We start from the raw sequence: 15,536 nt of genomic DNA, 5'->3' as shown, positions 1-15,536 counted from the left end.
ACCTGTGGTGATGACTTGGAGGGGGAGGGACTCGCAAAAGATAAAGAGAGGAGTTTGGTTGCTGCGGTGATCTGTGGTGGTGCCTTGGAGGGGGGGCTCACAATGGATACAGGGAGGAGTTTGGTTGGTGCAGTGACCTGTGGTGGTGACTTGGAGGGGGAGGGGCTCACAAAGGATACAGGGAGGAGTTTGGTTGGTGCAGTGACCTGTGGTGATGACTTGGAGGGGGAGGGGCTCACAAAGGATACAGGGAGGAGTTTGGTTGCTGCAGTGACCTGTGGTATTGCCTTGGAGGGAGGGGACTCACAAAGGATACAGGGAGGAGTTTGGTTGCTGCAGTGACCTGTGGTGGTGACTTGGAGGGGGGACTCACAAAGCACACAGGGTGGAGTTTGGTTGCTGCAGTGACCTGTAGTGATGACTTGGAGGGAGGGGACTCACAAAGCACACAGGGTGGAGTTTGGTTGCTGGTGAGACCTGTGGTGATTCGGGGTTCCTCAGCAGTGGGGGTGCTTCTTTGCATTATGAATCAGGAGGTCTCTGGTCCTCATTGATCTGATGGAGGCAGGGAGTTACTTTCAATCCTGGTAGAGGTTCTCTTTGTTTTTATGTTCAATCTTTAGTGGTTTGTTTTGTGTGGTCTCGCCTCTTCTGACCACTAGATACTTCTGAATGGTTGTATGGTTTGGAGTTGTGCATGTGCGAGGGGCACACTTAATTCCTTATTTCATGGCTTCTGAAGGTATTATTAAGAAATGAAGAGGTCCTGCCTGCTTGAGTGTTACCTGGGTGACTGCAGGCAGCCTGGCACTCGCCTGTAACCCAAATATGCCCGATGGAACACAACATATGGGTTAATGTTTCAATGTTTGTTCATTTGATCTGGAGTTGAAAAACACCCCTTCAACAAACCCTCACACCCGTGGAGCAGCTGCAAAGTTCACATGCTAAATGTAATCCGAGGCTCGTGATAAATCGGTCGATTCTATTAAACGTGTTAATTTGTTACATTAAAATGCTGTTTGTTTTGAAGTTCAATGAAACAAGACGTCAGCGGTGCTATGCGAATCACAGTATAAATAAGAGCCCTGATCATATACAGGGGGGATTTCAAGAGGATAGTAATACTGCCAAAATGATGGAATGGAATGTGACACGTGCACTCCTGGTACTCCTGATAGCAACGTTGACTTCTTCTGGTGAGTAGTGCTATTAAATTGAGTATCCAACCTACAGAGGGGGTTTCTTTCTAAATATCCATCCTCTTGCAGGGAGCAATGCCAATATTTTATTATCACAAATGTATGTGTGCGGTAAAGGGGGGAAAACAACGGCAGGTTATTTTTTTTAATGATTTGTACTCTTTTAAGCACATACATTCCATAACAGCCACATAGAGTAAAGTAAAATAAGTCTTGGCACTTGCCCCATAGTTTTGAGGACGCTCTTGATTTCGAGTTTATCGCAGTGTCGCTGACGCTCATTTCAGATCCTGGAATGGCGGATAGACATGAGTCCATTTGTACCATGATTCTGGCTGATGCCAGCGGGGTTGGCACACTTTCTGTATTTTGTTGGCAACTCAGAAAGATAAGTAACTAAAAATGCGCCTACAATCATGACACATATCTTAGGAGAGGTTTGTTTTATTTTCTTCCTGCTCTGATGCTCTTGCTGACTTGTGGAGCTGTAGGAAAAACCCACTGTCAATGCCAAACGTCTTGACTTTCCTGGAGTGAAAAGAGTTTTGCAAAGTTTCCCTAACGCAGCAAAGACTCAGCATGGCAGGAGCAGTGCAAGTTCACATTGTACAACGAAGTGAAGAGTGCAAAGTCGGATTACACACCCAGACGTGAAAAGAGCCTCCCTGGCAGACAGCAATGGAGCCAGCCCCAACCACAGCAAAGAATGCTTCAGCATCGTCACAGAGTTCTGCCAGGCAGCCACCAAGAACACTATCTCCCCTTCCCAGGAACTCTGCGACTCCCTGGTCGACTACTTCCACTACAAGGTATCCAACCCACTGACCACTACAACCGCTTCACCTCTTCAGACCAACGGACGCCACCCACAACCACCCATTCATCGCACGGGAACAGCTTACCACACAGAGCACCACAGCCATCATGAACTCCATCCACACTAGAGTCCCCATGGACCCATGCTCCCACCACTTCTTCAACGTCGGGAGCAAGGAAATGAGCGGCAAACTAACCTCCATTAACAACGCATCCATCACCACAGCCGCTTCCCCCGATGGATGGAAACACACAGAGATCAGATCCCCTCCGCAAGAAACCCTCGCGGACCCCAGCGATCTCAAGAACTACCGCACCCTCTCTCTGCTCTATTTCCCCACCAAAGGCCATCAACCACCAACTCACCGAACACCTGTAGAGAAGCAACCTGCTGGACACCTCCAAATCCGTTTTCTGCACCAACCACATAACAGAGAACTCCTTGATCACTGCCACCGACATCAGAATCCTTTTCAACCGAGTAGAAACAACTGTCCTGATCCTTCTCAACCTCTCAGCAGCTTCAACACTGTATACCACCACACCCTCATCAAGAGACTTCACCTCATCGGGATCCAGGAAGAGGCCCTTAAATGGATCGCATCTTTCCTCACAGGACAAACCCAGAGAAGCAGCCTACCACCTTTCACCACGGAACCCAAGAACCTCATCTGCGGCGTCCCACAAGATTAATCCCTCAGCCCCACAGTGTTCAACACCTACATGTCCCTGTCCAAAATCCTCAGCACCCAAGGCCTCAACATTATATCCTACGTAGATAAATCCCAGCTCATTCTCTCACTCTCAGTAGACCCATCCACCACCAGGACAACCTTCCACAGCTGCATGACGAGTATCACCAACTGGATAATAACCAACTGCCTGGAACTCAACACAGAGAAGATGGAAGTGATGATTTTTGGGAACAATACCTCCCCATGGAATGACACCTGATGGCCCTCCGAACTCTGGCCCACACCTACAGACTATACCAGCGACCTCAGAATCATCCAGGAGCGCAAACTCACCATGAAATGCCAGATCAACGCAGTCTCCTCCGCCTCCTTCAACACCCTCCACATGCTCCGAAAGATCTTCAGGTGGCTCTACGTCAACACCAGGTAAGCCGTCACTCAAGCCCTAGTCACCAGACATCGGGACTATGGCAACACACTTTATGCAGGACTCACCTTCCAACTCCTGAAGAGACTCCATATGATACAGAACTCATCTGCAGACTCATCCTCGACCTCCCCAAACGGACCCACAGTAGCCCCCACTGGCTCCCCATCCAGAAAAGATGCCAATTCAAGATGCTGATACACACCTACGAGGCCCTCCACCACCAGCATACATCAATCACTGCCTGAAATTCCAAACCCCATCAAACACCTGCACTCCAACTCCGTCACACTCACACACACTTCCCGCATCTGCCAAAGCCACAGCAGAGGACGTTCCTTCTCCTACCTCACTGCTAAGTCCTGGAATAACCTTTCCCTTCATCTCCGAACATCAGCCATTCTCCAGGAATTCAAAAAGGACTCAAAATCTGACTTTTCAACTGACCCCAGCAAGAACCTGGTGCCTGGATACTCTTGTGGTTGATTAGCCACGCTTTACTGATAGCGATTGATTGACTGATTTTCCAGCACATGCACACTTGTAGCGTTCAAGCTCCCTTCCAGTGCCTCATTTAAGCCGGTGGATTCCGGTGCTTGGCACCTGCACTTAAATGTCAGCACCGGCTCTAGTGACAGTCCACCACATGGTGGCGTGGTCTATAATTTTGAAATGAGGCTGAGCACAACAACGGTGTTTTTTAAGACAATTTACAGTGAAAATGAATAGTACTAGCCCTCACGCCATTATTATAGGTTTGTGTGACCTAAAATAGTCTGAATTGCCACACTTGTAGGAGTGAGATGGCGAGGTGTTTTGTTGGTACTGTGAGTGGCAACAATGGCAGAGGCAATGTGTGGTGTAGGCTGCAGTGGTCTTCCGAGAAGGGCCCTGGCACTTACATTTTTACAAATTAAGCACTGCTCCCTTCACATACACAAAACCAGTCGCGGCCAGCATGACTCGCGAGTGAGGAGAAGGTTTAATTTAAAATAAAAATCAACTTACCTTTGCCGGCCCGGTCCCGCGTCGTCTTTTCTGCAACAGGAAGCAGCAGCAGGCAACCTCCCTCCCTTTTCCCCTAAGCCAGTCACAACGCTGCAAAGGCAGTGTTGTGATTGGTCAGGATAGCACCCAGCCAGGTACCTATGGGGATGCCATTTTCTCCATGTAGGCTGTGAAAATGGCAGAGTGCGCATGACTGGTTTGGTCGGCCCCTGATTGCTGACCAGTCAGCACCCACAACAGTGGGCAAGCCACTCCTCCCCTGTCCTTAAGCAGGAACGCCCAGCCGCCCGCCCCCAAACAAACCCTTCTGCTTTCTCGCAGTGCGAGAAGCAGAAACATAAAATGGTATTTGTAATGCCATTTTATGTTTCTGCTTCTCGCACTGTGAGGAAGCAGTGGGGCGGTGCTCCTCCGCCCACATAGAGGAGTCCCCCCTGCTCAAAGCCATTGCCCAACCGACAGAATCACAGTGAGGGGAGGGTGACATTTAAGGGAGAGGTGGGGAGAGTCGAAGGTAAGGCAGAGAGAATCTAAGGTAAGGCGGAGAGAGTTAAAGGTAAGGCAGAGAAGAGAGTCGAAGTAAAGTGGAGACGAGAGTCGAAGGTAAGGCAGAGAGAGTCAAAGGTAAGGCGGAGAAGAGAGTCGAAGTAAAGTGGAGACGAGAGTCGAAGGTAAGGCAGAGAGAGTCAAAGGTAAGGCGGAGAAGAGAGTCGAAGTAAAGTGGAGACAAGAGTCGAAGGTAAGGCGGAGAGAGGGGAAGGTGAAGCAAAGTTTGGGGAGGGTAAGGTGAAGAGAGAGAAGAGTGGAGGCAGGAGGAAGTGCAGGGAGAGGTGGATGGGAGAACAGGGTGAAGTGGAGTGAGGACGGGGAGACAGAGAGAGAGGACAGTGAGGTAGGTGGAGAGAGTAGCAACTCGTACTAGGAGTACAAAAGAGGAAACCTAAAAATAATGCGTTGAAGTCAAAGATATACCACTAAAATCTATTATGGAATGTATTAGTCCTGGCATTAACATAACATAACGTGTATTTGTAAAGCGCACGTTCACGCAGAAGGGTATCTTGGCGCTGAATAACAAATGACTATTGTTACTCCACTCACTTGTACTCATTGCATTTTTCATGTACATTTTTTCCCGAGGGGCATCATTTATCAGATGGTCACTCTTTTTCCTGTGGCGCTAAAGTAGTTTCCTGCTGTCTAGTCAGTTTTTTAGGTAGTGGGCGCACAATCTTGGTATAGGTGCATAATTTATTTCTGTGACGGAGAAATATTGCTGGTGGGGACCTTAATATTTATTTATGTACCTTTCATAACAGAATGCAAATCAAGTGACATTTTAGCCAGTATACTTGGAAGTGGTGATCTAAGTAAACGTTAGAATCATTGCCACGCTGTTTCCTGGTGGCTCTTGGGGAGAGAACCCTCCCACCCAAACAGCCCCCCTGGACAAGTCATGATTGCAATGAGGGTCTGAAATGGGCATCTCTGCCAGGGTTGCCAACTAGCTTCAGTTCAGCCCCCGCTCTCACTAATTCAGGAGCATCTGAAACCGCAGGCGAGTTCTTCTTTTTCAATTAAGAGTTATTTTGGTTATGTCGGTTATAAGGTCTACATAGTTATACAGACCATTATGAAACTACATATCACCCCAGAGGGCCAGGAATGGCATGGAATTCAAGGAGGAATCTATACTATACCGAAAACAAAGGGTAAGGAGAGGACGAGGGACGTGAGCATCCTGGGAAAAGCAGCAGACTACAAGAACCACTCACCTGTGAGTCAGCCTCAGGCAGGAAAAGGCCAAACAGAAGTCTTAATGAAAATCTGGGAAAATGAAACAATTTATGCGGGAAAAGGTCAAATCGGCACAGAAAACCTACGATACCTGCAGAGTTGACCAGAACAATGCAAATAAATGTTTTTGATTTGAAGACCAGAATTAATTAAACTAGCTGCGTCCTCAGTGTAGTTATTCACTCACAGCGACCTGAGTGTTGGGAGAGAAACAAAGCTGAAACATGGAGGGTCTCTGTCACTCACTCACACACGCACTCACTCCCCTCTCTCCCGTGGTATCAGTCTTGGTACCCTCGTGCCAGTGCAGGAAGCCCCAACCACACTCTGCCCCAGCCTCGCCTTGTAGGTTTGTGCTCTAAGGAGCCTCGCGTGCTTGCCCCGTCCAGGCACAGGTGATAGCCACAAGCCTGCTCTGGGTGGCCGCGTGGCTGTACCTGGGTGACCTCCTTGTACAGATCTACTCTGCGGGTGGCTCTGGGCCATCGCGTGCTTGCCACGTCCAGGCACACGTGATAGCCACAAGCCTGCTCTGGGTGTCCGCGTGGCTGTGTCTGGGTGACCTCCTTGTACGGATCTACTCTGCGGGTGGCTCTGGGCCATCGCGTGCTTGCCACGTCCAGGCACAGGTGATAGCCACAAGCCTGCTCTGGGTGGCCGCGTGGCTGTGTCTGGGTGACCTCCTTATACGGCTCTACTCCGCGGGTGGCTCTGGGCCATCGCGTGCTTGCCACGTCCAGGCACAGGTGATAGCCACAAGCCTGCTCTGGGTGGCCGCGTGGCTGTACCTGGGTGACGACCTTGTACAGATCTACTCTGCGGGTGGCTCTGGGCCATCGCGTGCTTGCCACGTCCAGGCACAGGTGATAGCCACAAGCCTGCTCTGGGTGTCCGCGTGGCTGTACCTGGGTGACCTCCTTGTACGGATCTACTCTGCGGGTGGCTCTGGGCCATCGTGTGCTTGCCACGTCCAGGCACAGGTGATAGCCACAAGCCTGCTCTGGGTGGCCGCGTGGCTGTACCTGGGTGACCTCCTTGTACGGATCTACTCTGCGGGTGGCTCTGGGCCATCGCGTGCTTGCCATGTCCAGGCACAGGTGATAGCCACAAGCCTGCTCTGGGTGTCCGCGTGGCTGTGTCTGGGTGACCTCCTTGTACAGATCTACTCTGCGGGTGGCTCTGGGCTCAGCTGCTGCTGCAGGGAGTGCATCACTCACACCCTGTGTCGCCAGCGAGGCTGTTGGTGCCAGCGAGGCTGATGCTGATGTTGCCAACGAGGCTGATGGTGCCAGTGAGGCTGATGGTGCCAGCCAGGCGGATGGTGCCAGCGAGGCTGATGGTGCCAGCGAGGCTGATGGTGCCAGCCAGGCTGATGGTGCCAGCGAGACTGATGGTGCCTGCGAGGCTGATGGTGCCTGTGAGGCTGATGGTGCCTGTGAGGCTGATGGTGCCAGCGAGGCTGATGGCTTGCTGGTGACCAGCTCCATGGCCCCAGGCATTTCAGCTTCCAGTCTGATGCTTTATAGACTCCTGTCGACTGAAAATTACATCGCTCTTGAACTTTTAAAAGTATGCAAATATCTGCAATAAAATTCCCTAATTTGTAAGATCTATATAAACATACAAAGTAACCAAACTCAGTTGACAATTCGGAAATCTGTGTTTTCCGCTGAACACTCGTTGCATCTGATTTTGTCTGAATCACATTTGCAGCCCAAAAACAACATCCAATTAGCCTCAGAAAGGTCTATGGATTTTGGCTCACAAAGACCTTCGTAGTGTAACAAGGTCAGAGCCAGACTGGGGACCAAAGGCAACCCTGGTAGAAATGCTCAAACCAACCATGCTCCATCTGTCTCCTGGCGCTGTGACTCCCTTTCCATCCATCCATTCTCTCCGCTTGTCTGTTCTCTCTCCTTTCCTCTACCTTCCCCTCACCCCTCTCCCCCTCTTCCTGGCGCTGTGACTCCCTTTCCATCCATCCATTCTCTCCCCTTGTCTGTTCTCTCTCCTTTCCTCTACCTTCCCCTCACCCCTCTCCCCCTCTTCCTGGCGCTGTGACTCCCTTTCCATCCATCCATTCTCTGCCCTTGTCTGTTCTCTCTCCGTTCCTCTACCTTCCCCTCACCCCTCTCCCCCTCTTCCTGGCGCGGTGACTCCCTTTCCATCCATCCATTCTCTCCCCTTGTCTGTTCTCTCTCCTTTCCTCAACCTTCCCCTCACCCCTCTCCCCCTCTTCCTGGCGCTGTTGCTGGAGCAGAGTTTTCTGTTTGAAAATTCGTTGGTTTTTGAAGCTCTGGCATGTCTATTTGTCATACTAATTTATTAATAACTAATTATTAATTATTTGTCTTGTGCAAGTGTGTTTATACTAATCAATCCGTTTGTTTTAATAAGAGAGAGTTACACGTGGGTACGCATAAATGTGCTGTTTAATAATAACGTGCGTGTTTTCATGTTTAAACGTTGCTATGTGCTGTTTATTTTTGAGCACAAAACGCTTTTCGAATTAATGCTTTTCTATGTTGCAAGAGCTAGATAAATACATACACATAAGGGTATTAGTGGGGTTAACACTGTTTAATCACTATGCTGTGGTAATGTTGTTTTTGTTTCTTTTAATTAAGATGGTCTATTGTGGCCTATGGTGGCCTAAATAAAGATGGCCGATTTGTAAGCCTGGCCTCGATTAGAAAATAGAAAACCGTGATGGGAGAGAGCCCTGCTGAATATGGTCCTGAAGTCAGCTGACCACAGTCCTTGCTTGCCTTGTTGAAAATTTCCGTGAGGACAGCAGCAGTTTGGGCGATCTCCAAGTGAAATGAAACGTCCTTGGCAGCCTTGGGAAACAAAGGAGCCTTAGAGAAAGACTCTGAACTAAGGTCTCATTGCCGAGGAAACGTGGAATCTACAAGATACAATTGTGTTTCTTGGTTCCTGTTCCGTTGTCTTTATTTTGTGATTTTTCCTGAGCGGAGATTTTCAAATGTAGCGATGTTACATCCTTTCCTTCTCGCTCTGCTCAGCGGTCCAGCGGACGTTACAACTTTTCTATGTATCTTTCCTTTGTTTTGCTATAAGAATTGTTAGCCTAGAGAGGGTTTTTGCCACTTGCCATTTGCCTTTGCCGCGTACCGAATCTGCGTTGGTGAGGATCGATGCTGAAAGGACTTCGTCTTGAGAGACTTTACTGAGAGACTTGTCCTGACCCGTTCTGACATTTAGCTAGAATAGGTAACTATGAGAAAAATGATTTACTCTGATTGATTTCCTTTTGACTAATTTTAGATAAAGCAATATAATTTTGAACATGGTGTTGGATATTATTTTTGTCAATTATTGAGTTCTATATTTTGTTTATTGCCGTATAGGTTGTATAGATTATGTTTATGGACAGTCACAATAACCAGGTCTTATCGACCTCGATATAGATGCAGGGTGTCTAGGAGTTTTCTTTCCACAGGTTATTTGCTGGTAGACTATTTGAGCGTATGTTAGTGAAATGGGCCCTAGCGTATGATGAATGTATGTGCGTGTAACTGTGAGATTACTCTATCTGTGGTAGTGGGAATATTATACACACCCTGATCTCTATCAATTTCCTGGTAGCAGAGGATGGTTATTGATGATTGTCTTGATCTGATAAGATTGCTTGTACATTAGCTTATTGATTATTGATTGATGTTGGAATATGTACTAATACTATATGTTGGAGTCGTCATGTTGAGTTATATGTAGTGCTTCTGGAACTTGGGAGCTAGTAGCAGTTCCGTAGTAGGGCAGAGGGAAGTATATGCTGCTCTCGGGAAAGACGGGATTGTAAGGAAAAAACGTGTGACAATTGAAGTTGCGCGTCACATTGTCTGGGTTCGGAATTAGTGACATTGTTGTATGTTACTGTTAGATATTTCTGGTATATAAGGAGTGCGTATGGTAGTGAAGGTTATCTGTGAAACTCTGGTCTTAAGTCCCAGGGATCCGTAAGGTTTGCCGTTAAAGCTTATTGCGGGAGGAGTAATAGGTATTCTCTGAGCTTGTTTGAGGAACTGGGCAGAGGTAAGCTGCTTAGTTGATATGAGTTATAATTCTGTAGTGGGACAGATTGTTCGCTGTTCTCGGGAAGCAGGATTCTGTGTGTATGTACTATATTTTCTTGTATGAATGTGCGTGGATGCATATACATTTAATTGATTGTAAGACTCTTTGGATAAGTCCTGGAGGAAACAGTTAAGGGATGTATGAAAGTTTGTTGATTCTTGTGAAATAGATTTTCTTTACTATTCTGTGGTTAGCGAAGCAGACAATGGAGATGTTTTTATGTTGTAACTAATAGATTTTGTAGAAAATTAACACGAAGTCTACTGAGATTTTGTAAAGGAGGGGTAGACGAGTGACAGAAGACAGGAGACAAGCGACTGCAGCGACGGTTGACGTCAGAAAGATCGCGCTCTGATTGGATAGTGGATCAGAATAGTGTTCGCGCTGGGATTGGTGCGTTGGTGTGAGCCGCGCAAGGATTGGAAGAGCTATTCTAGTGACGTAGACGCTCCAGGATTGGTGCGTTAGTGTGAGTCGCGCTGTTATTGGTTGAAAATTTGTATTGTATATTTATAATACGGAAAAGAGTAGAGAGTTTTTGGTAAACGCTAAAATGTATTACCAAGAAGAGAAAAAGAAGAAAACATTCTTTGGAAAAATTAAAAAGTGGTTTAACAAGGATAAAGATGTTAAGACGAGAGAGGGTGAGTTGTTACCTCCAGCGAAAACACCTGCATCCTTCATGGCTGCGAAATATGGGTTTCATACCTGTATATGGTTGGAGAATTGGGTTAGGTATACTAAAGAAAATGGTGTTCTAGCATTTCCAGAACATGGTTCATTTAATCTGGCCGTGTTGAGAAATTTACGGGAAAAGATGTTATGTCTAGACCCGAAACCAAGACCTACACAGTTTGAGGCTTTAGTGGAATGGGAAGAGGAAGTACATGAGCGAGAAAAACAAAGATCTGGAGGTTATTACAGGTACATGTTTGGGAGGAGACATGATCGTGAGACTCATCATGATCGAATGAAAAGGTGGCGAGATGTTAGTATGTCAGAGGGATTATATCCGATGAGAACAGTTGAAGGAGGAGCAGAAAGGGTTCCTGAATCAGAAATGAGAAGATATGAAGTTAATGAGGATGAGGTCTTGAATGACATGATTTACAAAAGACCACCTCCATATAGACCAGAACCAGATGAGAGTACACCAGTTGTTTCTCCGATAAGAGATACAGTTTGTATTATTGAGAAAGAAAAAGTGACACCTGAATCAAGAGGTAGTAATTCTTTCAGGGAGAGAGAGAATCGAGGTAGTGACGAAAATGCCAGACAATTAGCCAGAACCACAACAGAACTGACTGAGAAGATTAGGGAGTTAACGAAGAATCTAGAAGCTGTTACGGTGCCTGTAACTATAGGTCCGGTTATGCCTGTGTTTGACAAACAGAGGACAGGTGAAAATGGACTGGTGATTCCATATGTTGGGAATAATTTGACAAATTCAGTTGGTCCTTCAGGAGATTCAGGAAAAAGAGCAGAAAGAAGTGACCTGAGACAATCCAGACATGACATATGTAGTGAAATACTGGATGCTAGTGAAGCTAGTTGTTCAGGGATGCCAATTTGAGAACCGCAGAAGAGAGTGGTTCCAGTGAGAAAAACTGCTGAAATAACAGTTGAAGATTTGAATGATTGGATGAAAGTTCTTCAGAAAAAAGACAAAGATTCACAAGCAATTGATGTGGCTAGGTTACGTGTAGAATTAGAAGAGCTTGTTACGGGAACAGTTCCAACAGAAATTCTGAAGAGTCATCATGATGGTGAGCTAATGTTTATGTGTAAGAACATTACCTGGAGAGCAAGAAATACACATGAAAGGCTAAGAGCAATAGCGAATGAGCAGGGAGTTGACATTGATAAAGTGAAAGCTTTACAAAAGACCTACAGGATGGACTTTACAGAGAAAGATATTGAAAATTTGAATGCTACTGGTAGGACAGGACAGATTAAGGAAATGGTAGCATTATTGCGAAGATGGGGTGATGTAGAAAAGTGGAAGGATAGGTGGTATAAGAAAAGAGAGGAATCTGAAGATAGAACAACTTATTCAGCATTTCCAGTGAGAGAAAAAGAGAAACCAGTGGATAATTATCCTATGAGAGAAATACCTGGAGGAGGATATGTACATGTTCCATGGACCAGACAGGATATTTTATCATTTACGAATGATTTCCCTCGATTGAGAGAAAAGCCCGTCGAGTGGTATAGGCAGGTAGATAGGTTTGTGAAATTGTCAAAAGTGCTGTGGGTTGACCTGAATAGTCTGTTTGATATAATTGTTCCAGCAGACTTGTGGACTGAGTGTAAAATAGTTGTAAGTTGGCCTACTGAGGAATATCCAAGAGACCCAAGAACAGGGGCACCAGATCCAGAGGTAATGAGAAAGTATGATCAGGTGATGGTATACCTGAAGAGTAAAGTACCTGCAAAAGAGACAGACTGGGTAAAAATAGATCGAACACAACAGGAAGCAAAAGAATCAGTTCATGCTTTTTACGAGAGGCTGATACTGGCATTTAAACAATTCAGTGGAGATGAACACCTGGGTGACAAAGATTTGAGTCATTTTGTATACAGATTTGTATATGGCCTTAGACCTGAAATTGGTGAGAGAATTCGTGAGCATACAGTGGATTGGCAGAGTAAGAAAGTAGATGAGATTCTGAGACATGCAAAATACTTCAGTGATGAAATTGAAGCAAAACAAAGAAAGCTGAAAGAGAAAGCAATGTGGGCACAAGTGAAAGTTGCGGAAAGACAGGAAGCACAGTTGGTGGAACAGGCGAATAATCCAGGAAACAATGCAGGGAATAGACCTAGATATGCAGGGAAAGGAAAGGGGAATCTTGAGGAAGCAAAGAAAAAGTTTCCTTGTCACAACTGTGGCCAATTGGGGCACTGGAGATCGGAGTGTCCTAATCCACCATTAGCGAGTAATGAGAATAAACCCTTAAATCAACAGGTGCAGAACGAAGGAAATAATCAACAGCAGCAACAACAGAAAGTTGTGAGACAGCAGAGCCAAGAGCCAAAACCGCCCTTGCCGCAGAATAGAGGGTCACAAAAGTATAATCAGGATTCAGGATTCTACAATGATGAACAGGTAAACAAACCAAAACGTTCTAACAAGGTACAACAGTACTTGTTAAAGAGTGAAGGGAGTGAGTCTGAGGGTGATTATTGACGGTGCCGAAGAGAGGAGGAAGAGTGCATACTTGGTGCAACTCTAGAAATAGACCAGGCAGGACCATTTGTGGATGGGAAAATAAATGAGGAAAGTGTTACTTTCTTGGTAGACACAGGTGCGACAAGATCAACTGTCAGGTCAACAGATGTTAGAAATCTTCCTCTCTCGGATGAAGCAATCCAAGTAGTTGGTGTAGCCAATACACAAATCAGAACACGTCTTACTGAACCAGTAAGAATACAGATAGGGAAATTTTCAGACATGCACAGATTCATTGTCTGTGACACAAGTCCAGTGAACCTGTTAGGTAGGGACCTATTGTGCAAGATGAATTGTACAATTTTCTGTACACCGGATGGAATAGCCTTTGAGACACCAGATGAGGATGTTTTGTACCGAGTGACTCTAGAGAGTAGAGAAAGTGAGTTAATTGGTGCATTTGCTGTGTTTAATCCGGAGGATTTGCCTCGAGAACTGAGAGACACAGTGAAAAGGACAGTTTGGGATTTTACTGGAGAGGATGTGGGATTGATGAATAATGTAGATCCAGTGAAAATTGCAGTGAAGGAGGGAATTACATATCCTAACATTCCTCAGTATAAAATGACACCAGAAATAATTGAAGGGATAACTCCTATAATTGAGAAAATGATTCAGCAGGGAGTCCTGAGAGAACTACTGAGTAGTCCGTGTAATTCACCGATAATGGGACTAAAAAAGCCTAATGGGAAATTTAGAATTGTGCAGGATCTGAGAAAAGTTAATCAAATTGTGGTGGCATGTTGTCCTATCGTGCCAAATCCATCAGTGATCCTGTATCAAATTCCACATGATGCTGAGTGGTATACAGTGATTGATTTGTGTCATGCGTTCTTTTCAATTCCATTGCATCATGACAGCCAGCCGATTTTTGCATTTAGGTTTGGCCAGCGTATTTTAGCATGGTGTCGTATCCCACAGGGGTATACAGAGAGTCCTTCGATATTCAATCAGTTATTGAAAAGCTCATTAGAGAGCTTGATCATGCCTGAAAACTCAGTACTAGTGCAGTATATTGATGACCTACTTGTGGCATCAAAGACACGTGAAGCTTGTGGAGTAGATACCATAGCTTTACTGAATCATCTGGCAGATGGAGGGTTAAAGGTATCTCCAGCCAAATTGCAATTTTGCAAGAAAGAGGTGCATTATCTTGGACATAATATTTGAAAAGGTCTGAGAAAAGTGACTGATGACAGAATTAAAATCATCAGGGGAATGAAACCCCCAAAAACCCAGAGGGAAGTGAGAATGTTCCTGGGTATGGTGGGTTATTGTCGTCAGTGGATAATTAATTTTTCGCTGATAGCAAAGCCACTGATTAAACTGACAAAAAGTGAGATGACATTGTCAGCAATTTAACACTGGGAAAAAGACAGTGGTGAGTCTGGGAACAATAGGCAGAGAAGGAGGTCCTTTTACAAGAATGCAAATTGATTTCATTGAAATGCCCCAAGTAAACAGACTGAGGTATGTTCTAGTGGTAGTCTGTTTGTTTTCAAGGTGGGTGGAAGCTTACCCGACTAGAAGAAATGATGGAATAACGGTGGCAAAGTTACCGTTAAGGGAGTTGATTCCTAGGTACGGGTTTCCAGTAACGATTGAGTCTGATAGAGGTGGACACTTTCAAAATGAACTAATGGGTTTGATTTGTGAAGCATTAAAAATACAGCAGAAGCTACATTGTGCATACCGACCAGAGGCTTCTGGTGTGGTTGAGCAGATTAATGGCACAATCAAGAAAAGGATTGGAAAAATGTGCTTAGCCACTGGCATGAAATGGCCAGATGTTTTACCTCTAGTGCTGATGACTATTAGATCTACTCCAGATAGAACTACTGGCTTGAGTCCGCACGAAATAATCATGGGACGTGCAATGCGCCATGCCTTTGTACCTGTCAATAAATTGATGACAATAACTGATGACATGATTTTGGATTACTGTAAAGGCCTGGCTGACGCAGTTCATTCTGTGTTTCACCAGATTGGAGAAGAAGCTACCACACTTGAGAAGAAGCAAGCCCATGATCTGAGTCCAGGAGACTGGGTGAGGATTAAGGTACACAGAAGAAGAAATTGCTTGGTTCCAAGGTGGGGAAGGCCGAGACAAGTCATTCTGACTACGACAACTGCAGTAAAGTGTGCTGGAGTGCAACACTGGGTACATGCAAGTCATACTCTGAGAGTTCCAAACCCAAAAGAAGGGACTGGTAAAGAGTATTTTGAAGAGTCAGATTCCAGTGATGATGAAGATACAGAAT

At 45.8% G+C, this 15,536-nt stretch overlaps 1 protein-coding gene across 1 annotated transcript in view; it reads left to right on the top strand.

The window, feature by feature from the left end:
• Positions 1-1,117: 1,117 nt before the first annotated feature.
• The window catches only part of LOC146797305 (uncharacterized), a 164,006-nt gene continuing 149,587 nt past the window's right edge, over positions 1,118-15,536 (top strand). The window contains exon 1 of the mRNA XM_085624295.1: positions 1,118-1,199. Coding sequence (XP_085480421.1) covers positions 1,136-1,199 — 64 coding nt within the window. The 5' untranslated portion in view covers positions 1,118-1,135. The remainder of the gene's footprint in view (positions 1,200-15,536) is intronic.

This window comes from Triturus cristatus, chromosome 9 (genome assembly GCF_964204655.1).
Source record: "Triturus cristatus chromosome 9, aTriCri1.1, whole genome shotgun sequence".
In the NCBI taxonomy this organism is placed as follows: domain Eukaryota; kingdom Metazoa; phylum Chordata; class Amphibia; order Caudata; family Salamandridae; genus Triturus; species Triturus cristatus.
The sequence above is the reverse complement of the archived record's forward strand: the minus strand, read 5'-3'. Positions and strand labels throughout refer to the sequence as shown.